Below are 26054 nucleotides of genomic sequence, written 5' to 3' on the forward strand. Positions count from 1 at the left end.
CACAGGTCAAGAGACAAAAATTTAAATTTGCTCTTTTCTGAAATCAGCCTGAAAAATTCATATACAATCTGTTTAAGACACTAAATTGTCAGTTCTTGGCCAAAGTATCTCACAGAAATAATATAAAAAATTAAAAAATTATAGTTGAAACTATTATAACAATTCTAATTTTCTTAAAAAAAGCATGAAATATTTATATGCTGCTGTTACGTCCAACAAATCAATGCTATATAAGTTTGCTCAGATTCAAACTTCAACAAATTAACAAATAATAAAAAGAAAGAGAGACACTCACCTTACTAAGATTTGAATACAGATCAACTACACTGTTACAAAACTTTTCTACATCTTGGGTAAGCAGCTGGTCCGGATTAGCTATTCTGTTGTCCAGATTTCCCATTTTATAATATGTGAAAGCTCTAAAATAGCAATAAAAAAATGATTTTAAAACAAACGATTTTAAAAACAAAAAAATTCACATTATACTACACAGTATAAATTCACGTAAACACAGAGGTTTAGAGCTGAAAGAGGCCCTAAAGACTGTCCTAACTGATTTTAGAGACGAGGAAGCAAGTCCAGAGAAGGATGACTTGCCAATTAACAGAAGAGCCAGGATTAGATTCCAAATAGCTGAGATCTTTTCCTATGTTTCTGGGTCTAAGAGCAATTTTCTTGAAAAACATATCCAATAAAAATGAAAAACTTCTAACATCTCAATATAGTAAGTATTACTATTCAATTTAAATATTTTTAATAAAAAATAGGTTATGACTTACTGGAGATACTCCTCATAGAGGTATTTAGTTAGTCTTACTCGGAAGCACAGCTTGAGCTCATTTAACCCAAACTTCAAGAAGTTATTAACCAGAGAGATCTAAAACAGACAAACACATTTTATTGGTTTTGCTTCATTTCTACTTACTAAATTATAATTTATTTCTGTATCATTGCCTATGTCCCCAAATCCTATGATTTTTATAATTGATAGCCCAAATTGGTATAATTCAGTTCTAGCTTACTTAAAAATTACAAAGATACAAAGAGAACATGCCAAACCAAATGCAACTGGTTTATATATTATAACCTATATAACCTGCTTTGTTAAACTTTACTTCAAACTTAATTTTAGAATCTGTTAATATCATTAATTATGAGAAGCACCTTGCTACCTTTTCTTTTGTAAAAAAACTAAAAGCCAAATCTGTCCCCTTTCTACCCAATGTAAAGGACTTGCTTTTAGGAGTTCTGACCTTTATGATTCTATCTTCTGTGCCCTACTACCAGCACTATAACCTTAGACAATGGAATACTATCCACATGGTGTTTGCATTTGTTAAATAAAAATGCCATTTTTCAGATTATTTCTAGAGTCATCTTTACTATTCTTTTCCATCATTATATTAAAATTAATTCTTCTATAGTTCTGAAGTCATATTTACATAAAAATTTTCTCAAGAAAACCCTGGTCTTTTGCTGAATCTCAATTTTTTAATGAACGCTATGCTGCTTACCTCAATTTTTTATTTTAAAAGATCTAAAAACCATGTATGTCCATCCTGAAGTTCTAGTAAATCTCTGATATGTTTTCTAATTAATTGTATTTTACAACCAAGCTCTTCCTTTTTACTCCCGCATTTATAATACTAAAATTCTTAAAGGGTCAATAAAATAGAATAAAGAACCAAGCAAGAAAATCACTTATAATTTAGACCAAACACTTACTTTTATTTTTTATTTTATTTTTATTAAATTCCAATTTAACTTCAACTGTATTAGTGGTTCAAATTACTCTAACGGTTTATGGTCTAAAGCAAGGATTCTCCACCCCGGTGATTTTGTGGACACCCCTTCCCCCCTCCCTGCCTCAGCCCCCACGGGACATTTGGCAACGTCTGGAGACATTTTTGGTAGTCACAACTGGGGGGAGGGGTACTTCTGCCATCCAGTGGTATGCTACTAAACATTCGAGAGACCCTGGCCTAAAGGTTAAAAAAAAAAATCATCCACATATGTATACATCCATATCCATACACAATGAAATTGAATCACAAACAGAATTCCTTTTAATTTTTCTATTTAAAGATTGACATTGAAAAATTCTGCTGTAAGTTACAAAACTAAACTCAAAACAGGAACTTTTGTATCACAAATCTTTAAAGAATTTAATATGTAAAAATCCTTAAAGATTTTAGTACGATGCAATTTTTTCCCTCTGTGAAGATTTTTAAAGAATTACACTTACGAGAGGCATGGCAGCGATGAAGTTGAATAAGTATCTCCTGAAATCTTTTCTGCTACGACCAATGATACCACTGCAAACCACCACATGCAATGCATTAGTTGCAAAAGCAGCAACATTTAACACTAAGAAAACTTCTGTAAAGCTCTAAAATTACTCCTGAAAATTTTTATTGACTCAAAAGAATAAGAAAAATGTTGGTAAAAAACATTTTCTTACAAAAACATGTTTCCAGCTTTTGAAATTTTATCATTTTAAACAGCTTGCTTGAAAATCACTCTATAAACTGCAAAATCATAAGAATGATAACTAGTTCTTTCTTAAGTAAAAATGGTAATTAAAAGGCTTAAGCTGCCACAAAAGGGGCTAGATGTTGAAACAATTAACTTTATAGATAGAGGAGTGGGTTACTATAGATAAAACAAACTAGTATTTGTTTGTTTCTTTTTAAACATTTGAACATCCTGACGCTCATGTGTATGAACTGATGGCAGGGAGACAGAGTAAGGAGAGATCAGCAGCCTCTGACAACAGAGGACCAAGAGCAGTATTTTAAGCTTTGTGAGCCATCAGGTCTCTGTTGCAACTACTCAATTCTGCGATTGTAGAGCAGAAACAGCCAAGAATGAGATTGGCTGTGCCCTAAAAAATGTTTACCATAACAGATGGCAGTGGGATGTGACCTGCAGGTCCTGCTTTGCTGACTCCGGGACTACATGATAAATCAGAAAGTAGATGCGTGGGGTTCCTCAGAGCCTCAGAACGGTTCCATAGAGCCCTCAGCTTTGTTAACACACTTCAATTAAACCAGCTCCTCTTTTGTATGTTTTTAATCTATTTTACATATTTATGTTTTTTTTAATATCCATTAAGAACTTATTTAAAACGAGGGTTCCACTACTTTTTTAAAAAGTTTGAAAATTATTACACTGTATAAGTAAAGGATCTTTGAGTGCCATATGTTTACGATCTAAGAAAGAGATAAAGTTTATTTGATCACATGCGCTTTTTTCAAATAACATTTATTAATATTCCCAAATGTAAATAAAATATATTTTGAGAAACACTGCACTAAATGCTTTAAACCTAGCTCAATACACACAAAAAAATGACTGTATATGATAGAGAAATAATTTGCCTTTTATGAGGGAGTAGGGGAATAATGCCAAGTAATGATAACTGGTCTTTTACAGTAAAAAAGTTCCATGGTCAAATAACTTTGGGAAAACCTGATAAACAAAGCTAACATATGTCTCTACCAAAGACCTCTCAAAGCTCTTAATGTATAGTGTGTGCATTGTAACCCTTTGAGAGCTCTGTAGCATGCAGCATTTCCTCTGTCATAGTTGGGATTCCACAGAACATACTTTGGGAAATGGTACTTGGACTGACAGAAAAATTAACAGTCCAATTTTGATATAACTCCTAAACAGTAAAAAATTTTAAAAAAAAGCTGAACTAGAAAAAAGTTAAAATAGAACCACACAAAAAAGTTTATAGCAATAATATTAGAGACAAGCAGCAATTAAGAGAGCACAAAAAGTTTAGAGGTTTAGATTCAAATTGTCTGAACCAAACTACATAAGACCAAAGTGCTTTAGTGCTGTCCAAGCTGTGAAACACACAAGATTATAAAACTTTGGTAAAGCACATGCCATCATTCAGCAATGGTTTACCAGTGGAGTAGCAGCTATAAATTTAAAAAATGGCTTCTTGAATAAAGCCTTATTTCTGCTTATTATTCCGCTGCAAAAGAGAAATAACAGTTAATAAAGAGGAATTTTACTGTGGCCCCAATCATTATTTCTTCCAAAACACATAAGGATCTTTACAAGATAGTTCGATAATTTTAAAATGCTGTTTGTAGTCAAATGGGTGAAAATAAAATATGTCTTTCTGATTACATATAGCAGTACTAAGGTATGAAAGATTCTTCTCCGTATAGTGGAATTACCACAGTTTCTATCCTAATGAAGGGTCTGTCCTATTAAAATCTGACCACGCTGCTAACAAATAACCCCAAAAGATGTAAAGGACATTAAAATCAAATACATTAAGGACCATAACACGTCTCTCTGAGACTCTTTTTTAGCAGAAATACATGAATCTAAACCTATTCTGGAAGGGGCAAAAAGGAAAAGACAAATAAATCAATTTACAGTGTAGCTTTAGTATCAAATTAGAGAAATTTGTTAATTTTTCAAATAAAATTGTTCCATCTTAAGAATTCACAATATTTTAAAACTTTTAATTTGACCAAATATCAAAGATCTCATACATAGGAGAAGTTCAAAAATATTTACTAAGGAGAAAATTAACAGTTAACTTTTAAAACAACTGTTTTACAATTGGTGAATTCGGGCTAAGAGTATAAGGAAGTTCCTTATACTATTCTTGGAACTTTTCCATAAGTTTAAATTGTATCAAAATAACATGTTTTTTAGAAACTCTTAAAAGTTTTTTTTGTTTTTCATTTTTTTCTACATCTCGTAACTCAAGCTTAAAACTGAGTACACCCAACAAGTTGATTACTCCACCTAGTAGAGTTATAAGCTGGTTCATGCTACATAATAACTTTCCTCTTATCCATTATCACTAATTAAATTAATGCACCATCGGCTGATGGTAGATGATGATCAGAAAAGCTTCCGGAGAGGGGAAAAAATAGATCCGCTGCCAACAAAGGGCAATCAGCACGGGAATGGGCCTCAACTCCCAATGTGGAAGCTAGATCAGCAGTTTTTAATCTTGGCTGCATGTTAGGATCACCTGGGATGTTTCAAAAGTAATGACTAATTGAATCAGAATCTCTAGGGGGTGGGCCCACGCATTAATAGGTCTCAAAATTCTCCAGACGATTCGAATCAACCAGTAGGCAAAATTGAGAACCACTGAGCACTACAGAAGACAACAGGGTGAGGCTTTCCAAAACTGACCAGAAGTGAGAATGTATAAATACACCCAACTCGAGTGTGAGAGCAGAAGACTATCAGATCTACATGGTCTCAAAAATGTACTTCCTCGTACCCTTTCTCAGAAAAAGACTGCTTCTGCCAAAATGAAAAGGTAAACTGAGGAAGAGAAAAATAAAAGGTCCAGAAAACAAGTTATTTAATGCAGGAGAGAAAGATGAAAGAAATTCCCAAGATCACGATAAAAACAAATTCAAACCTGACCTCTGGTAGGCCTAAAGAGCAATCAATCCTGATTCCAGCAGGAAGACAGGAAACTGACAAGAGGTATGGGGGGGCCGGTAACAGGTAAAAATGGACAGATGACCTGATGTGTTTAACCATATTACAATACTGAAAAAGATTTTACAGTGTTGTCAGTAAGCTTGAGCTGAATTAGTAAGAAGGAGGTAAAAAACTAAAGCACACAAATAAAAACATGCAATTTCTAAATACTAGGAAAAACAAAAAGTTGTGTATAAAACTTACACTTTGGTAGTATACTTTGGCATACTAACAAGTATACTACCTTATGGCTCAGCTGTATACAACAGTCAAAATCATGTAAAGAGTAAATTCTGATTTAACAAAAAACTGTGACATCACATTGAGAGGGTGAGCATGGGTGTGGCCAGGCATGTGAAAGAGCTCATCTTCCAAAGTAGGAAATAAATACATACTCTCTAAAACTGAAAAATCTAGAAACAGTAATGCAGGTACGCTACACTGAAATGCAGAGATAAAGTAAGAGAAGAAACAGTAAAAAGAATAGAAAACGAAAGGAACAGTAACAAGAATAGAAAAGGACTGGCTCTGGGAACGTCAGTTCTGAGCGGGAGGAATAGGGCAGGGCACTGGTGTGTTTGTGAGTAGTCCTGAGAGACTACTTGACATTAAGCTATGTTCAGGTATCACTTTTTAAGCTATTCCTGCATTACCCTGATTAAAATAAAGAGGCACGGGACCAACCACAGACTTCAGGGAGACCCGCGTGCTGGAGTAGAGGAGCCTACTCAGTTTACACACGAGCAGAGGCACAGGTCAGGGCTTTACTCCTATGAAGACAACCCTCGTTATTCCCCTCGAGATGAGTCAGATAACATATGTACAAAGCATTCTTCCTCTTCCTGCATATCCTCTAAGAAGCAAATCAAGGATACGAGAAAAAAACCTGTATTTCAAAATGTGGGAGCATTTAAAAATTTTAAGTACTGTCATTCAAAAAGTTACATTAAATATTTTAAGAAATTTTCTGATAAAATATTGCATACCAGGAAATAAAATTCCAAGAAAAATTTTTTACTTTAACATTCAAATTGGTATCATGAGAAATAAATTCTTTATTAACAGATACATGTTAATATCCCAACTGTTATTTTTGCTTTTAAACTCAAAATTATCAACTGCAGTGATTAATAATATGTAGAAATACTATAGGAAATGGCTAAAATTTTTTTTTTCTTTTTAGTAAACACTCTCAATGTAACTCCCTGAAGGGCTTTGATATTTTCCTTCAAATTATCTCATTAATTTTAGACATTCAACTTGGTGACTTTTTTAAACCCCACCATAGCATTTACTATATACTGCATGTTAATTTTCTGTGTACTCGTCTCTAACCCTCTCTAAACTGTCAGCTCTGCAGGCCTTGGTACAGGGGTTCTCCTGTTCCCCAGCACATCCCCATCATAGAGGAGCAGAGTGCCTGGCACATGGGAGACATTCAGTAAATACCTCTTAAGTAAATGAACAAAGACATAATTTGACCTAAGTATTTATCCCTATTTCAGAATCTATTTCTTGCTTATTAAGACAATGCTTAATAAGAGACAAATTAGTATTTCATACATATGGGAGAAAGGTGAACAGAAGAGTACCTTTCAATGAGGGTCCCATTTTGAATCATCCAAACATCACAATACGTCCGAGACACCAGCATAACAGCAATCAGTATCAAGTAACCTGTCTAAAATAAACCAGATAAAGCAAATTAAATAAACGTATCTTAGAAAGTTAAAAGAAACATTATGTTGGTAAAGACTTTTGGTTTCTAAGTTCAAAGCTTTATTCTAGCTTTAATACAGTTGGCTGACATTTTTCCTATAGGCAATTTTTAAATACAACTTTAAAAGAATTTTAAAATATAGTATAAATGGAAAGGGCCTTACAGATGATTTCATCTAACTTTTTCATCCAGAATTCAAAAGTGCATCCCAGGCAGGTCAAATGCCTTGCCTTTATACAATTAGTCTGTGACAGAAACTAGCAGTATAACTTAGATTACCTGAATCACAGTATATTGTGATTGTCCTATATATATATTTTTTTGTGATTGTCTTATATTTTTAACATACAACTTTAATAAAGAAAAATGACAACTGTCAATATACAGTTAAATAATAAATATGAAGCCTAAAATTCTACCAAGTAGAATAAATTTGGTTCAATTTGTTAGAAAAATCTCTAATAGTGCCCTTGCCCTCACAGGGCTTTCAACTTAATGATTAAGGTAAGGTTTACACATAAAAAGTAAGAAAACAGACCAATGTAGGTAGGGATATTTGCATTATTTCATGTGATAAATGGCAGGATGGGAAGATCTCGGCTAGCAAAAGAGGGTTATAACATTAGAAATATATTAAATAGACCAAGGAAAACAAGTGAGAGAAGGAGGATTATGAGAAAAAAAAATAAAAGATGAAGGATTTAATGGAAAATAAGAAATAGATTACAATCATATGAATTATGGCATCACATATCCAGCAGAGTTTAGGCAATATAAAACTACCACAAGCTTCTAGGTAGAACCAAATGTTAAAAAGTGCTTAGGGAACATGACTTAAGCAATGCTGTGCAAGATGGAATATGGAGGGGAGAGATGAGAGGCTGAGTGACCAGCAAGGAGTCAATTGTCTCTCTGCGTGAGGTGAGAATCCACCCTCCACTTCCCATACACGCATTCAAAGCTGACCTTAAACTTTCTAAAGTGGAAGGATACGGCAGTAACTTAGAAGCTAAAGTCAGGGAAGAGGGTGTGTGGCAGGGCGCTATTTGTTGGGTAATGTGTTTAATTTCAAAGTTATGGAACTGAAGACTAGTTGGAAAAGGAGAAGTAAAAAGACCAATTAAGAGATTATAATAATCCTGACAAGATATAGTGAGAACAGTAGAAATGGAAAGGGAGAGACTAATTTAAGATAAACTCAAGGATACCTGGAAAAACACTTAAAATAGAGAGACAGATTTAAAAAGTGTCGATGTGATTTCATTTTTATTAAAATACGTGCTCACACACAAGAAGATCATACTTCAAAATAATGCAGAAGTTCTCTCTGAGTGGGTGGCTGACAGACAAGAAGAAAAAAATCTCTCTACATTTTCCTATTTTTCTTCAAGTAACATGTATTCTCTTCATCTAATTAGGAAAAACCAAATATTATTAAGTTGTTTTTTACGAGTTTCTCAAGACATAATGCTGAAATGAGGAGGAAGGAGAGCAAGTCCAGTGTGATGGAGGAATGTGCGTTCTCTTTGGGAATTATGGCGCTTTTGAAGTATCTTATCCTTTTCACGCTACTAATAGATTATAAGGCTAATGCTTTTTAAAATTTGAACAACAGGAAATATTATGTTTTAAGAAGACAAATGTGGCAGAAAAGATTAAAAAGGGAAGATTCTTTGAAGTGGGACTAATCAAAGAACACTATAATATCCAGGTAAGAACAGTTAGAAGGAAAAACGATCAGATCCCAGTCACTGAAAGCATGGGGAGGTATGGGGAGGAGAAAGAGTCAAAGGTGATATTTCTAGTTGTATAAAAGGAGAATACTGAGGTAATTACAGATGGAGAAAACAATTATTTTATTTTTTAATCATTAAAAATACTTATCAAATAATGATAATCTTGATTAAAGAGCAAAGGAAGGGATAATAAAACTGTTCCTATAACCAGCTCATTTCCTGAAAATACTTGAAGAATTCAGACATCATTCTTCTATCTTAAGAATATATTCAAATATAATGAATAAATCCTCAAACATATTTTATATCAATGTGATTTATTAACATCTGAATGTAATGAAAAGGTCTGTCTTTCTAAATTTAATGTTGTTTCATTATAATAAGCAACACCATTTAGGGTAGCTGCACTGAAGAACTCTAGTATTTCACATAAAATATAATGAAATATTTCATACACAAGCAAAAACTATTTAAAAATTGGCAATGAATAAGAGTACTTGCATGACAAGAAATGATTTAAAGATAAAAATTTAGTAGTCGTTGTCATTACCTACATAGTAAACATTTGACCTGTAGTATAAAGAAAGCTTTATAATTCTATTGTTCTGATCTTATGTAACCTTCAGAGTTGAACACTTAATACTATAATTTTATAAGACTTACCTCTTTACAAAATGTTCTAGGGACCATGATTTTCAGAATCCGTGTGAGCCTTGAAAAAAACACCTTGTCCACCACAGCTCGCTCTTTTTTTCCCTCTTTCTACATTAAAAAAAAAAAAAGCTTTTACGATTGCTATAACAAATCTACAACAAATAAGATTAAAGAACCATGTTTCATCTGCATCAATATAAACAACTCTTGAGATGGATATTGCATTTAGAGAACACAGACTTGTACTGCTCTGCATATTCAAACACGCTTTCAAGAAAATAAGATGTTACCAAATACTGAATAAGGAAGTGGGAAGTTCTGGAGCCATGTGAATACCTGGGAGAAGAACACTGCAAGCAGAAGAAACAGCAAGTGCAAGATACCAAGGTGAAGGCCTGTTTAACATGCTTGAGCAACAACAAAATGGCCAGTCTGGCCAGAGCGGTGAGCAAGGGACAGCAGCAGCAGATGAGGTCAGAGAGACAGCTAAGCAATGGTCAAGTACTTACTGATGGTTTATTATCCACTTCCTGATCAACAGCAGACATTTTTTAAAAATCTTGCACAGGAATTTTCCTGATATCAATTACAGGAAACTTTTGGATTCCTAGATTTATCATTTATCATTTCCAAGAGGCAATCTGCCAATTCACTCTCTCTTCCTCATAAATTCAAAGATAAACAAGGTTCCTTCACTCATACAGTTCCCATTCTAGCAGGGGAAACATAGATAAAAAATAAACCGATAAATAAATAGTTACAGACAGTCTAGGCAGGGTAATGAAAAAAAGAATGATTCAGAAAGGATGACAAGAAAGGTCTCTTTGGGGAGGTGACATTTAAGCTGAGACATAAATAAAGTGAAACCATGTGACTATCTTGGAGGGAGGAGTACAGTGAGGCACAGGGAACTCCAGGCACAAAAACCCAGTGAGAGGAATAAAATTGGTGTGCACACTGAAGAGCAAGATGATAGCATTGCTAAGGCAAAGGGAACAAGAATGAGAGAAGCTAAAGAGTGGGCAGAGCCTACAAAGGACAGAGCCTTGAAGCCACAGTAAAGATAGAGAGTACATTGTCCACATAGAGGGAAACTCCTGAAGATATTTAAGAGTAGTAATTAATCTTGTTATCTTCAGAGACTTCTCCATTTTCATTGATTCATGAAAATGAAGGTATAAAACCATTTGCAAGGATGCATGTGACATGAATTGGGTATGGTGGAGGCTATTTACTTTATGTCCCTTGGACTGTTTGGAAGAACAGGCAGGAGAAACTTCTTGGAATAGGTAAGACACTCCAGAAAGACCTCATCCCACACAAAGCCCCTTCCCCAACTCCCATAATCACAGCTCACTTATTTGTTAACTACTACGCTCTTGAAAAACAAATACCCATGGCATAGTAAATCCTATTATTTAGACAAACTTTGGTGTAAATATGTTTTAATTAAATTAATACCTAACTCGATGAGCCTTTTTTTTCCAAACTCTTTTGGTGAGGAAGATTGGTCCTGAGCTAAAATCTACTGCCAATCTTTCCCTTTTTTTATTGTTTTTCTCTCCAAAGCCACAGTACACAGTTGTACATCCTAGTTGTAAGTCAGTCTAGTTCTGCTATGTGGGATGCTGCCACAGCATGGCTTGATGAGCAGTGTGTAGGTCCAGGCCCAGGATCCAATCCGGCAAACCCCAGGCCACCAAAGCAGAGTGCACAAACTTAACCACTTGGCCACAGGGCCAGCCCTTCGATGAGCCCTAAAATGAATAGTTTCTGTACTGAATTAGAATAATAATAATAATAATAAGCTACCATCTATATGTCAGACACTGTGCTAAGTGATTTATATATAATTCTAATAAATAGGCACTGACCGTAGTACAGAACTGCAGACCAAGAAGGGAAGTCTGAAGGCGCTATGTTTGCGGAGTTACATCAGGAAGACTAAGATAGAAACAAGTGAGTAAGAATCAGCCTACCCTGTATCTGCTGGAACAGAGTTCAGGTCTTTCAAACCTTATGTAGGCTGCAAACCTCTTCCTACTGAGTAACAAGCCCAGTTTATTTCATTCACACATGTATGCACTTATTCATTCAATAAATACTATTTACAGCCATCGCTCTTTATCCTCAGGTTCTGCATCCCCAGATCCAACCAATTGTGGATCAAAAGAGCTACGATGGTTACATCTGTACTAAACACGTACAGATACTTTTTCTTGTTATTATTCCATAAACAATAAAGTATAACAACTATTTACATCACATTTACATTTTATTAGGTATTATAAGTAATCTAGAGATGATTTAAAGTAGAGGGGAGGATATGCATCGGTTATATGAAAATACTATGCCGTTTTATAGCACAAGGTACTTGAGCATCTGCAAATTTTGGTATCCTGAGGGGTCCTGGAACCGATCCCCTGCCAATACCAAGGGATGACTGCACTTGGTCCATGGCACTGTTCTAAATGATGGGGACACACCAGCAACCAAGACAGACGAACAGCCCTACTCACAGTCTATTCACTTTAGCCTGCCTTTTCTCAAGTCGAACCTTACAACTTCAACCTAAATCTCCCCTTTTACTTCCCCAAACTAAGAAAACATAGGAAGAAAAGAATGAAGAGAAGGCAATACATACCAACTACCTTTTTCAAAAAAAGTTAAACTTCTACTCTCAAGTTTTTCCTCCTGTCACGGTCTTCCTGCCTCACCTCATCCCACCTGTAGTCAACATCCTTCTCCATTCCTAGCTTGAGCCTTAGACAGAATAATTCCGAGGTGAAACAGCCATCTTCTGACTTAAAGAGAGGACTACCTACTTCAAGCCGCTCTCAATAATCTAGAGCAAACAATGTTTAACAAAAAAGTTATAAGAAAGTAACCGTGAAGCTTTAAATAATAGCAGCTACCTAGTATATAATTCCTCCTCCTCTTCTGTTCCTGTGTCACCGCTCCTATTTCTTAAGCTGTCTGAAAACTGACTCAATTTTCAGTACATTTCAGTCTATGAAGGGAAATATATACTTCCTAAAGTCATCACACCGTTTTCTGCAAAGAAACACCTGGACTGGAGGGTTGGCTCCAAAAGGCTGAAGAAATATTAAGATGCTCTAACATTTTCAATACATAATAAAATTCATACCTGAAACCAAACTAAATGAGAATAACTACAGAGACAGTACATTTCATAAACACTACTAGTTTCTCCTAAGAATTCATTTTAAATTCACAATTGACTTTCCCCGCCTCTAAACTTCTCAGTAATTTTTTAAACATAAAAAAACACTTTAATGATATAAATCTAACATGTAAATAATAGAAAAAGAAAACCATTAGTTACAGACCATTTAAGAAGTTAAAGTAATAATGCAACCAGAAGAAGAAATGTATCTAATATTCAGGAGGCGACAAGGTCAAGGGCAATGAGAAGTTCCTAGTGATGTGTCAATCAACTTAGAAAGGTGAGATGAACTAGAACTGACCGAAAAAGATCAATGTTTGAAATAGCAAACAAAATAAAAGGCCATATGGTGCCATCAAGAGTGTAAGCATTACTACATATTGTTGGAGAAAGTGTAAATTAGTACAACTATTATGTACCATCTATCAAAATATAAAACGTACACTGACTATAAAATGTAAAATAACGCTGCAACTTTACTTTTAAGAACGTATCCTACAGCTATTCCTGCACATATGCTTAAAGACAGAAATAAAAAAAACTTGCACACTGTTTATAATACTATAAAATTAAAAACTTAAATGTTCATCAATAATGAGATAATTACATAAATTATGATAAATGTATGCAATGAAAATTCTACATAATTGTAAAAAAGGAAGCAGCTCATATTCATACAGTAGAATACTATAGAATAGTTAAATTAACTAGATCTACGCTTATCAACATAAACGATCTAAAATAACATGCTGGGAAAAAAAGTGAAATGATACATAAAATGATTAGATTTATAGAAATTTTCAATACGCAAAATAATTCTATCTATATTGTTTACGAAGATATACATACATACACACCCACCAAAAGTATAAGAATATGCATGGGAATGTTAAATACCAAACCCAGCACAGTGTTTACCTTTATATATTTTGAACTTTATACCATGCATATTACGTCAAAATTAAATGAGCAGTATTTTTTTTTTTTTTGAGGAAGGTTAGCCTTGAGCTAACATCTGCTGCCAATCCTCCTCATTTTTTGCTGAGGAAGACTGGCCCTGAGCTAACATCCATGCCCATCTTCCTCTACTTTATATGTGGGATGCCTACCACAGCATGGCTTGCCAAGCAGTGCCATGTCTGCACCCGGGATCCAAACCAGCAAATCCTGGGCCATCAAAGCGCAACATGCGCACTTAACCGGTGCACCACCAGGCCGGCCCCAAATGAGCAGTATTTTAAAGGCAAATCAATTATCTCTTTATACTATTTTCTAACTCCATTCAATCTTTTTCTCCTTCTTAAATCTCATGTCTTATGAAAATTCTCACTCCACTCATCCAACCAAAGATTATAAAATATTTCAGTGAAAAGATTCCCTTTTTATAATTGCTTTCCCTCATAAGTAACATTCACTGTAGAAAAACTAGAAAATCCTGATGAGCAAAAATAAGGAGCCTATACCTACCATTTAGAGATATCAACTATTAATATTTGACACATATCTCACCAGATTTCATTTTATCATATATATATGTGTGTGAACTTCCTATAAATTTTACAAATGTGCTATCAGTGTGCATACTGTCTTAGATCTTTTTTTTGGTCAACCATTTAATCTACCCTAAATTTATTTTGGCCACATTATATGATTTGCAAATAAGAATATGCTAAAAAAAAAAGTACAAAAAGTAGGAAGAATCAAAAAATGAGCGAATGAATTTAGCTGTACTGACTAGTTTCAATGATGTCCTAGAACTCACAGATACGCAGACAGCAGATACAGCTAGGATAACTGAGGTTTGATTACTCAAATATAATTTAGATATGAGAGATTATGAAGATGGAGATATGCCAAAAGACTGGAGATAAGCATATCTTCTCTCATTTTTCAAAGCCTGGGAAAAACAGTATGGAAAATAAAGAATAGCAATTTTAATGTCAATTTCCATGATATTCAGAGATTAGTTAGACATTAATATGGAGAGTTTAGGAAGACTTAAGAGACACTGATAACTAAGAGCCAGCATGAGTTTACTAGAAATAAGTCATGCCAAACTCTTCTAATTTCCTTCTCTGTTAAGGATACTACACCAGTATATTAGCTGACTTGTACAATGGAAGCTCCATGAGGGCAGGGACTCATTTTTATAACTGCTATGCACCCAGAGCCAAGAACAATGCCAGGCATATATGAGGGGCTCAATCAATATTTGTTGACAGATCGACCCAATAAATGAATTAATAAATTAATCAAGGAATTTGATGTTTCTTATAAAATTATTGTGGTCTTAAAGGAGAAAATAAAAACCAGATTTTGCTACAGTTGGATATAGTCAAAGCTGAATAAACCATAACCAAAAAAAAAAAAAACAAAAACAAAGATTAAGACATGCCACAGAGGGATTTCCTTGGTCCTTACCTCATCAATACTATCTGCTATTTTGAGGCAGAAAGAGAAAGTGAATTAACTCTGTTGGTAATACTTCTACCTAACATACTAGATGTTAGAATTACATTCAAAATTACACTAATAGTGTCGATATACTATAGAACAGACTAATAGACGCAATAAGCTGACATCTACAGGGATAAATTAACGTTTATTTAAAAGAAAGCAAGTGAGTTAACATATGACCCAGCAATTCTACTCCTAGGTATATATCTAAGAGAAAAGAAAACATATGTCCACACAAAAACATGCACATCAATGTTCATAGCAGCATCATTCATAATAGCCAAAAAGGGGAAACAAGCTAAATTTCCCTCAACTGATGAACGGATAAATAAAATGTGGCATATCCATACAATGCAATACTATTCAGCAATAAAAAGGAATGAAATACTGACACATGCAACAACACAGATGAACCTTGAAAACATTGTGCTAAGTGGAAGAAGCCAGTCATAAAAAGCCACATATTACATAATTCTACTTATATGAAATGTCCAAAATACGCAAATCAATAAAAACAGAATGTAGATTAGTGGTTGCCAGGGGCTTGGAGGGAAGGGTAATGAGAAACGACTACTAAAGGGTAAGGAATTTCTTTTTGGGGAGATGAAAATTTTCTATTAGATAGTGGCGATGGCCGTACAATTCTGTGAAAATACTAAAACCACTGAATTGTACATTTAAATGGATGGATTTTATGGTATGTAAATTATATCTCAATAAAACTGTTATTAAAGAAAAGAAAGACATCAACTAATGAATACAAATGTAGAAGACCTGTCAACAGAGTCATTCATCAGAAAGACATCTGAAGATGACCATTCACCATAAACTCCAAATGTAAACGGCAGTTATGGCTAGAAAAGTAAAAGCAACTTTAGGCTGAATTCTAGCAATATAGTGTTCACACCAAGAGATGTAATAGCGCTGTTGTATTCCATGCTAGCCAGACCACATCTGGACAACCACATTCTACTCTAAGCATAATGTGTAGACAAACACACTAGTCCAGGTCCACAGGAATGCATACAGAATTGAAAAAGGATCAGAAACCACGTCACGTGAGAAACAGATGAAGGAATGCAGGTTGCTTAGCATGGAAAAAAAGACTCCGAAGATAACGACTATGTTTAAACAGTATGAAAGTCCATTAGAGAAAATAAGAGTAAACTTGGCCTGTGTTGCTACAAAAGACAAAATAGAGTCAATCATTAAGAGGCTAGAGGGAAAAGATTAATCTCATCACAGGCTAGAACTAAAACAGTTATGGCTGTCTCCTATGTAGTACTCTCCATCAAATGAACAGATTCAAGTCACCTATCAAGGATTCCTATTTCAGGAAGAAGTCCTATAATAGGTAGTACATTGGAGATGATATTTAAGTTTCCTTCTAATTCTTCAATTCTATGATTTTATCCTAATTCAAAAATTATACTACAAAATAAATGAAACATATGCACGAAATCCCAAAGAGATGATTTAAAATTTTACCTCATTGTTCTGTAATGGTGGTTTTCCATTTTTCTTACTGTAGAGAAAAAGAAAAAAGAGAAAAAGCTTTACTTGCAAACTGTTCCCACCATAAAAATTATTATTATTTTTTTTAAAGCTTTTAGTTTTTTTCCTTTTTCTCCCCAAAGCCCCCCGGTACATAGTTGTACAATCTTCGTTGTGGGTCCTTCTAGTTGTGGCATGTGGGACACTGCCTCAGAATGGTTTGATGAGCAGTGCCATGTCCGCGCCCAGGATTCGAACCAACGAAACACTGGGCCGCCCGCACGGGAGCACGTGAACTTAACCACTCGGCCATGGGGCCAGCCCCAAAAAATTATTTTAAGATATCAAAAGAATATACCAAATTCTCCAAATGAGTTTCTTCTTTTACATATCATACGGAAATAGAATATATTAAATAGCCCAGCTGCCTCTTACTAAGTATAATTTATAGAAAGTGCTCAGTAAATGTTAACTACTACTATGGCGTATCAGGCATCATGTTGACAATTGACACACACACACACACACACTTATTTACAAATTCTCCTATAGAGAGGAGAAGTCTATTTCTCCATCCTTGGATCAAGGCTTGGCCATGTGAACTGCTTTGGCCAATGGGACATTAGCAAACTGACACAAGCAAGGGCTTGAAAAATGTTTGTGCATTGGGCCCTCTCTCCTGCTGCTGGGAATCTTTTCCTAGCCTTGTGAATAATCCCAGGTTAGTTACCTAAAGGACGAGAAAACCACGTGTCACTCCCATGTTACAAATGAAAAACTGGCTGGGAAAAGAGTCAAGAGCATGCCAAGGTTCATGGCACTCAAAGCAGTTAATTTGGCACTTGAACCCAGGTCTGACTATTATTAATCCAGGCTACTTCCCTAAACAAAATAATAACCAGGCTTAGGTTCTTTTTATAGCACATTACTATAGCATCCTATGTTTCTATATAACATTGATCACATTTTAAATCTCTTGTTTAATGCATATTCCCCCCCAGGAAATTAGCTCCATAAGATCAGGAGCTATTATAGGTTGGCTTCTCCAAAGTAAAGGTGAGGTGGTGTTTGAGGTAGAAAATGTTAATTACTGATCACACTGAGAAAGGAAGGTGAGCAAAGCAAGACTGGGCAGAAAAACTGTGATGCAGGCCCAAGAAAATTTCAGCTATCCAGGTGGGAAGCCCTGAAGCAAGCACGGTCCATCAGGGTGCTCTGTGATGGGCTGAAATGGTCAGGTCTTTATACCTCTTCCTTGCTCAGTGCAAATGCATGCCACTCCAAAGAGGTAAGACCTCAGGGGAGGTGGCTCTGCGGCTAAGGCAGATCCTAAGGTGGGGGCAGTAGGGGTTACCTGGTGATCCGCACTCCTCACAGCTGGACAGTAAGCCCTTCTTTGAAGGGGAATCTGGGCAGCACATCTCCGTATCTACTACAGGGGTCATATGTTACTCAATCCCCTATGTTCAACACCTAGCTGAGCTCCAACAATCTGTAGAATGAACATTTTAAGTACTAAGATACCAGGTAACTAAACAAGGCTAGAAACCGAAACTTAACTACAATTCAGTAGATGGTCTTATTTTAACAGTGCCCAGGTTTACTATCGTTTCTAACTTCAAATATATCACAGGATTGTTTTATCTGTTTTTAAATTTTTGAGATTGCAAAAACTAGTTCAGAAAATGCTTTTTATATATACGTTCAGGCATGCACAGTTAATTATGAGCCCTCTTTTCTAAGGCTTTCTAAATTCCTTCTTTTAAAGAATTCTTTGATGTTTTCCACAGATGTTCTCAATTTTGAAGATACTAGCTATACAACTATATATCGATCACTTAGGATAAATGAGAGCAGTATACTAGAATCCTATTTCATGGGTTACATTTTTTTCACTTGAAATGTCATGCTAAAGACTGGAGAGAAGTTAATTTACTTCCAAAAACATGATCTACTAGAAGGTAGATTCAAATCTAACAAAAATTCATTATTTCCCTTTTCTTGATTTTTATCCTATGAAACTAAAAAGGCTTTCCAACAAACATGTCTTTTACTCTTGTATATTCCTTTTGGCTACTGAAATGATCAATTTATCAGCTAAATAAATTAAAATAAAAGTATTCAATATATTCAAAATATATTAATATTTGCCACTAATGGCAAGCTATCTGTAACATTTATAACAATCAGTACTATCAGTTGTCTTGTTACATTTCAGGGTATAACCAACTGAAAGTATTTTTAAATCTTGTGACTCATGACCACTTGTATAACCAGTCTATTATACTAATAGTGATCTCATTTTGACAGGAGCTGCTCATCTATTTTTTTCTTGCTCAATAAGTCAGCAAGCTTTCCAAAATACGTCAGGTGCTGTATCAATTCTTTTCATTGCCTGCCCAATAGCTCTGCCTGAGCAGAGGCAAGGAAAAGAGAATCACATTACCAGGACAAGATATGGAAAACAACTTGGCTGCTAGAGTATGAAAGAAAGACATAAAAAAGATACACTATCAAATACATGTACTACTGAAAAGACAGGTAAATTATAAAAGTGACATGGTCAAGAATCATTCAAATGTTTACTAATTGCTTACTATATACTAGGCACCATTCTGGATCAGCACTTTTCATACCTTGTGGTCTCAGGATCCCAAAAAGCTTTTATTTATTTGTGTTATATCTGTGGATATTTATCATATGGAAATTTGACCTCAGAAATTTTTAAAGTATTTACTTATTTGAAGATAATAAACACAATGAACATTAAATAAAATTTTTATAAAAATAGCTGTATTTTCCCAAACAAAACAATTTAGTAAGAAAAGTGGCACTGGTTTATATTTTGGCAAATCTCATTAACATGTGGCTTAATAGAAGACAACTGGATTCTCACATCTGAGCCTGCATTCTCTCTAGAATATCTACGGCAATACATACAGGCAGTTGTAAAACAGGAGTATTTTAATAACTGTGGATATTCTTCTGTGATACTATAATGTTGCAGTGTAGTCTGAAACCATATCAATGAAGGTAATATATTTCATTATATAATATTTTTAAAAATTACATTTGTTAATACTGTAACAGTCTCATTAGAAAAGTCTTAAGCATTGGGAAGCTATCAAGCTCATGGTAACAAAGACAAGTTTTCCAAATTCTAATTTTCACTTGAAAGCCTAAATTGTAACATTAGTAACAAACACTGCCAGTTCTTTTTCCTTGATGGCATTACCCGAAAATGCCTGCAATACTCAAGGCTAAATAACCAGAGTTATTCAGTCATTCTTTCAAGTAAAAATGATGCTCACAAAAAAGTTCAGTTCACAAGTAAATTGCACCAGTGCTTTCCCTCAAGACAACCTTTGTACTTTAGAATACTGCAAGAAGTGCTTGGTGCAAACTTCTCGTTTTTCTTTGGCAAGAAAAGACTGATAACTATTTATAAAAACTATAGGAGGATTTTACCCAAGAAATGGAAGGTCAGGTTAACATCTGAAAAATCAATGTAACTCACTATATTAACAGTCTAAAAAAACCCACATGTCATATCAACAGATACAGAAAAGGTCTTTGACGAAATCCAACACCTATTCCTCGTAAAAACTCTCATCAAAGGAGGAATAAAAAGGAACTTCCTCAATCTAACAAAGGACATCAACAAAACCCTACAACTATCATCATACTATCATAATGAAAGACTGAGTCTCTGCTAAGTTCTGGAACACGGCAAAGATGACAACTCTTACCACATCTATCCAATATTGTTACTGGAGGTCACAGACAATAAGGTAAGAAAAAGAAATAAAAGGCACACAGAAAGGAAAGAAACGACTGCAGACTCCATACACATCTACATAGAAAATCCTAAGGAGTCTACAAAAAAGCTAACTGAGTTCAACCAAGGTCCAGGATACAACATCTATACATAAATACTAACTGTATTTCTACATATGAGCAAAGAACTGGAAATTGAAATTTAAATATTGTTAAGATGTCAATTCTCCCCAAATTGATTTAGAAATTCAATGCAATTCCAATCAAAATCCTATCAGGCTTTTTTGTAGAGTGACAAGTTGATTCTAAAATCCATATGCAAATACAAAGGCTAGAATAACCAATAAATTTTTTAAAAGAGCAAAGTTGGAGAAACTGTACCTGATTTCAAGGCTTATCATAAAGCTATAGTAATCAAGAGAGTCTGACATTGGAGTATAAATATAGATCAAAGAAACAGAAAAGTCCAGAAGTAGACTCACACATATATGGTCAACTGATTTAAGACAAAGGTGCCAATGCAATTCCAACAGGGAAAGGATAATCTTTTAAACAAATGGTACTGGATCAAGTGGATAGCCATATGCAAAAAAAACGAACCTCAACTCTCATTGCACACCACATACAAAAATTAATCTGAAGTGGAACATAGACCTAAATGTAAGAGCTAACACTATGAAATTTCTAGAAAAAAACAGGAGAAAATTTTAGTAATCTTGAGTTAAAGACATTAAATAAGACACACAAAGTACAAACTATACAAGGAAAAAAAATCAATAAATTGGACTTTATCAAAACTTTAAATGTTTGCTTCTCAAAAGACATTATTAAGAAAATTAAAGGGGAGTGACGTCAGTATCATGGTGGAGTGAGCTTCCCCAGTGATCTCTCCCCTCCAATATACAACAAAAAGGACATTCATATTCTAACAGAGGACATCTAAACACAGCACAAAAAATGTAGGAGAGACCCACGCAGCCATACAATGGAGGGTGGAGAGGCTGGAGCCCCTCTTGGAGGAGGTGGAACAGGGTAAGAGAAAACTTCACTCCCTCCCCCAAAGACTGTGATCCAGGACTGCAGGAGGCCTCTGAGAGGGAAGGAACAGGGGAGAGGGTGTTAGTGCACAGGAGCATCAAGGATCCCTGGTGGGCCCTTGCAGCCTAGAGAGAAGCCCTCTATCGAGGCGAAAGCTTTCACAGGGGGTGACCTTATCAAGCCAACACCCCAGGAGAGCAGACAACAAGAGCAGAGCGAGAAAACCCAAAGAGCACACAGGAGAAAGCACCCCTCCCCTACCCGCCCAGGCTGCAGTGCCTGGGATCTTGGCTGAAGGCAGAGGGCTCAGAATATCCAGGCCTTGACCCCCACCCAGTGGCAATAGGCAGTAACTGCAACCAAATAACACCAGGATGCTAAAAAACAGAGCCACTCTTTCTAGCAATATCAAACATTATATCAGATCTCCAGACCAGAGAGAAAATGGTAAGTACCCAGAAATCAGTCCTGAGAACAAAGAAATATGTAATCTAAATGACAAAGAATTCAAAATAGCTATCATCAAAAAACTCAGTGAGTTAAAAAAGAATGTAAAGAAACAATTCAACAAGTTCAGGAGCTACTTCACAAAAGAGATTGAAACTATAAAGAAGAATCAATCAGAAATATTAGAGATGAAAGACACAATAGAAGAAATAAAACACAATATGGGTTCCCTGAACACTCCAGCAGACATCATAGAGGAGCATATCAGCACAATCAAAGACAGACACGTTGAACTGCTCCAGATAGAGGAGGAGAGAGAACTGAGACAAAAAAGAAATGAAGCAGCAGTGTATATGTGTGGTTTTATTTCTTGGCTTTCAGTTCTGTTCCATTGATCCGTGTGTCTTCTTTTGTACCAGTACCATGTTTTGATCTCTATGGCTTTGTGGTACATTTTGAAGTCAGGGATTGTGATGCCTCCAGCTTTGTTCTTTTTTCTCAGTATTGCTTTAGCACTACTGGTGGGAATGCAAACTGATGCAGCCACTATGGAAAACAGTACGGAGATTCCTCAAAAGACTAAAAATAGAACTACCTTATGACCCAGCTATCTCACTACTGGGTATCTACCCAGACAACTTGAAATCAACAATCCAAAGTAACATATGTACCCTTATGTTCATCGCAGCACTATTCACAATAGCCGAGACATGGAAAACAATCCAAGTGCCCATCCACTGATGATTGGATAAGGAAGATGTGGATGTATATACAATGGAATACTACTCAGCCATAAAAAAGAGACAAAATCATCCCATTTGCAACAACATGGACGGACCTGGAATGAATTATGCTAAGTAAAATAAGCCAGACAGAGAAAGACAAACACCATATAATTTCACTCATACATGGAATATAAACAAACACATGATCAAAGAAAACAGCTCAGTGGTTACCAGGGGAAGGGGGGTGACAGGTGAGCACAGGGGGTGAAGGGGAGCACTTAGATGGTGACAGATAAGAAATAACATACAACTGAAATGGTACAATGATGTAAACTATTATTAACTCAAATTTTTTAAAAAAAGAAAATTAAGGGGGTGGCCCCATGGCTAAGTGGTTAAGTTCACACTCCACTTCGGCAGCCCAGGGTTTTGTCGGTTCAGATCCTAGGTGTGGACCTAGCACCTCTCATCAAACCATGCTGAGGCGGTGTCCCATATAGCAGAGCCAGAAGGACCTACAACTAGAATATACAACTATATACTGGGGGGCTTTGGGGAGAAGAAGAAGAAGGAACAAAAGAAGACTGGCAAGAGATGTTAGCTTGAGTGCCAATCTTTAAAGAAAAAAAATTAAAAGACAAGCCACCAACTAGGACAAAATATTTGCAAAAGATATATCCAAGAAAAAACTTGTATCCAGAATACACAACAAACTCTTACAATCAAATAAGAAGACAACTCATTTAAAGATTTAAACACTTTGCCAAAGAAAATGGATGGATGGAAAATGAACACATGAAAGTGCTCAAAGTCATTAGTTCCTAGGGAAATGCAAATTAACACCACAATGAGAAACCACTACACACATCCACTAGAATGGCTAAGGTTAAAAAGACTGACCATACCAAGTGTTATCAAGGATGTGCAGCAACTGGAATTTTCTTATACAGCTGATGGGAGTAAAACAATGGTACGATCACTTTGAAAACAGTTTGGCAGTTTCTTAAAAAGTTAATCATATACCTACCAGACAATCCAGCCATTCCACTACTAAGTATTTGCTCAAGGGAAATGAAAGCATATGCCCACACACAGTCTTTACACAAATGTTCATAGCAGCTTTATTTTTAATAGTCAAAACCTGGAAACAATCCAAATGTCCATCAACAAGCAAATGGATTAAAAAATTGTGGTATATCCATAAAATGTATTCAACAATTAAAAGAACAAACAATTGATACACATGACACGGATGAATCTCAAAATCATTACGCTGACAGAAAGCAGCTAGACAAAAAAGCATATAGTGTATGATTCCACTTATATGAAATTCTAGAGTCAAAACTAACCTGTAGTTACAGAAAGCAGATCAGTGGTTGCTTCAGGCTGGTGGCAGGGAGGAAACTGACTACAAAGAGGCATGAGGGATCTTTAGAGTGATGGAAATGTTCCTCATCTTGATTGCAGTGATGGTTTCACAGGTGTTTACACTCAGCAAATTGTGTAAGTTAAATATAAGCAGTTTATCATACATCAATAATGCTTCGATAAAGCTGAAAAAAAATTTTGACCACAACCTCAGACAGACTGTTTCCCAAGAAAATAACAGAACAGCGCATTTCGTTTGCTCTCCATTGTTGCAGGGGTGAGGGAGAGGGAGACAAAGTCAACTGCTCCTTAAAAATGGCAACAAAATACGTAAAATTAACAAGCAGGAACTTCCGCTAAAGATGAGAGGAGACAAATTGTAAGACTAGCAAAAAGAAATTGCCAAGGATTAAAATATAGAAGTTTTTAGATAAGATCTTTCAGACTAATTAAAAAAAAAACACACAAAACTTTAATCAGAATTTAGTTAACCAGAACAGTAATTTTGACCCTAAAGCTTTTCTCACTCAGTTCATTTTTCTAGGCCAGCATTTCCTAGACCCAGGGTAATGTATGAACTACTTCTGAAGGAAAAAAAATTCTTACAGACCCCAGTGTTGCCTTAAACTGGTGCCTCCTTAAATATGCACAAGCATGAAATTAAGTATAAGCATACCTCGGAGACTTTGAGGGTTCAATTCCAGACCACTGCAATAAAGCGACTATCACAATAAAGCAAGTCACACAGATTTTTTGGTTTCCCCGTGCATATAAAAGTTATGTTTACACTATTCTGTAGTCTACTAAGCATGCAATAGCATTATATCTAAAAAAAAAATGTGCAGACCTTAATTAAAAATACTTCACTAAAAATTACTAACCATATCTGAGCCAGCAAGTCATAATCTTTTTGCTGGTGGAGAGTCTTGTAAAAAATGCAACATCCACGAAGGGCAATAAAAGGAGGTATGCTCTGTGCACATTACTTTTGTTTACAGCTCTTCTACAATCACAAAATAAAATTTATCTTTTAAAAACAGGTAAAATTTTAAAGCAGTAAAAAAGCAATCAACATTAATTTAAAATGACAGGTGATATAACATTGCAACAACTAATCATCAGTGCTGGGGTAAAAAGAGTACAGAATTATGTGTTGTATGTTCCAGGTGATGTCTAAGACTTTTTTAATAACATTCATTGTCTTTTCTTTTGTAAACAATGAACTGGTTTTAAATCACTGTTTTGTTAAAGTTGATGGGATAATCACTTTATTAGTATATCCCAAAATAAAATTCTAAAAATTAAAATATTCAATGAATATTTAATTTACTAGTGCCAATAAATGTTACAAGTTGATTTTTTTTTCTTTTTTTTTTAAAGATTGGCACCTGGGCTAACAACTATTGCCAATCTTCTTCTTTTTTATCCCCCCCCAAAGATTGGCACCTGGGCTAACAACTGTTGCCAATCTTTTTTTTTTTTTTTCCCTGCTTTATCTCCCCAAACCCCCCATGTACACGGTTGTATATCTGAGTTGCAAGTCCTTCTAGTTGTGGGATGTGGGATGCCGCCTCAACGTGGCCTGACGAGCGGTGCCATGTCTGCGCCCAGGATCCGAACCCTGGGCCACTGCAGCGGAGCGCACGAACTTAACCACTTGGCCATGGAGCCGGCCCACAAGTTGATATTTATAGAGACAAATAGGGATCCATGCAATGAACTGCTCACAAAAATAAGTATTTACTTTTATGCTTGGCACATATATACATATATATTACATACATATATACACGCACATACATACACACCCACCCATACACACAAATATACATATACACACACACCCCCCCATGGGCCACATGATCAGTCAGCTATCCCATCACTTTTCTTTCTTCAAGCTTCCATTAAATACTTTGTTCAGAGAACACCATGACATCTTATAAGGCCTTCACTTGGCCTGAACACATCATCTA

At 35.4% G+C, this 26054-nt stretch overlaps 1 protein-coding gene across 7 annotated transcripts in view; it reads right to left on the reverse strand.

Moving 5' to 3' along the window:
- The window catches only part of ABCD3 (ATP binding cassette subfamily D member 3), a 75645-nt gene that overhangs the window by 32466 nt on the left and 17125 nt on the right, over positions 1-26054 (reverse strand). Inside the window, exons 2-9 of one of the 7 annotated variants that reach the window (XM_070268695.1) lie at positions 24063-24266; positions 16721-16757; positions 10098-10300; positions 9598-9696; positions 7071-7159; positions 2246-2315; positions 780-877; positions 296-419 (exon numbers count right to left, since the gene is read on the reverse strand). In XM_070268695.1, coding sequence (XP_070124796.1) covers positions 296-419; positions 780-877; positions 2246-2315; positions 7071-7159; positions 9598-9696; positions 10098-10136 — 519 coding nt within the window. In that variant the 5' untranslated portion in view covers positions 10137-10300; positions 16721-16757; positions 24063-24266. Of the gene's footprint in view, positions 1-295; positions 420-779; positions 878-2245; positions 2316-3918; positions 3989-7070; positions 7160-9597; positions 9697-10097; positions 10301-16720; positions 16758-24062; positions 24267-26054 lie in introns of all 7 variants that reach the window. The other 6 variants (XM_070268697.1, XM_070268698.1, XM_070268694.1 and 3 more) reach the window with 6 other exon arrangements.

The sequence above is a fragment of the Equus caballus genome, chromosome 5 (assembly GCF_041296265.1).
Source record: "Equus caballus isolate H_3958 breed thoroughbred chromosome 5, TB-T2T, whole genome shotgun sequence".
Classification (NCBI taxonomy): Eukaryota; Metazoa; Chordata; class Mammalia; order Perissodactyla; family Equidae; genus Equus; species Equus caballus.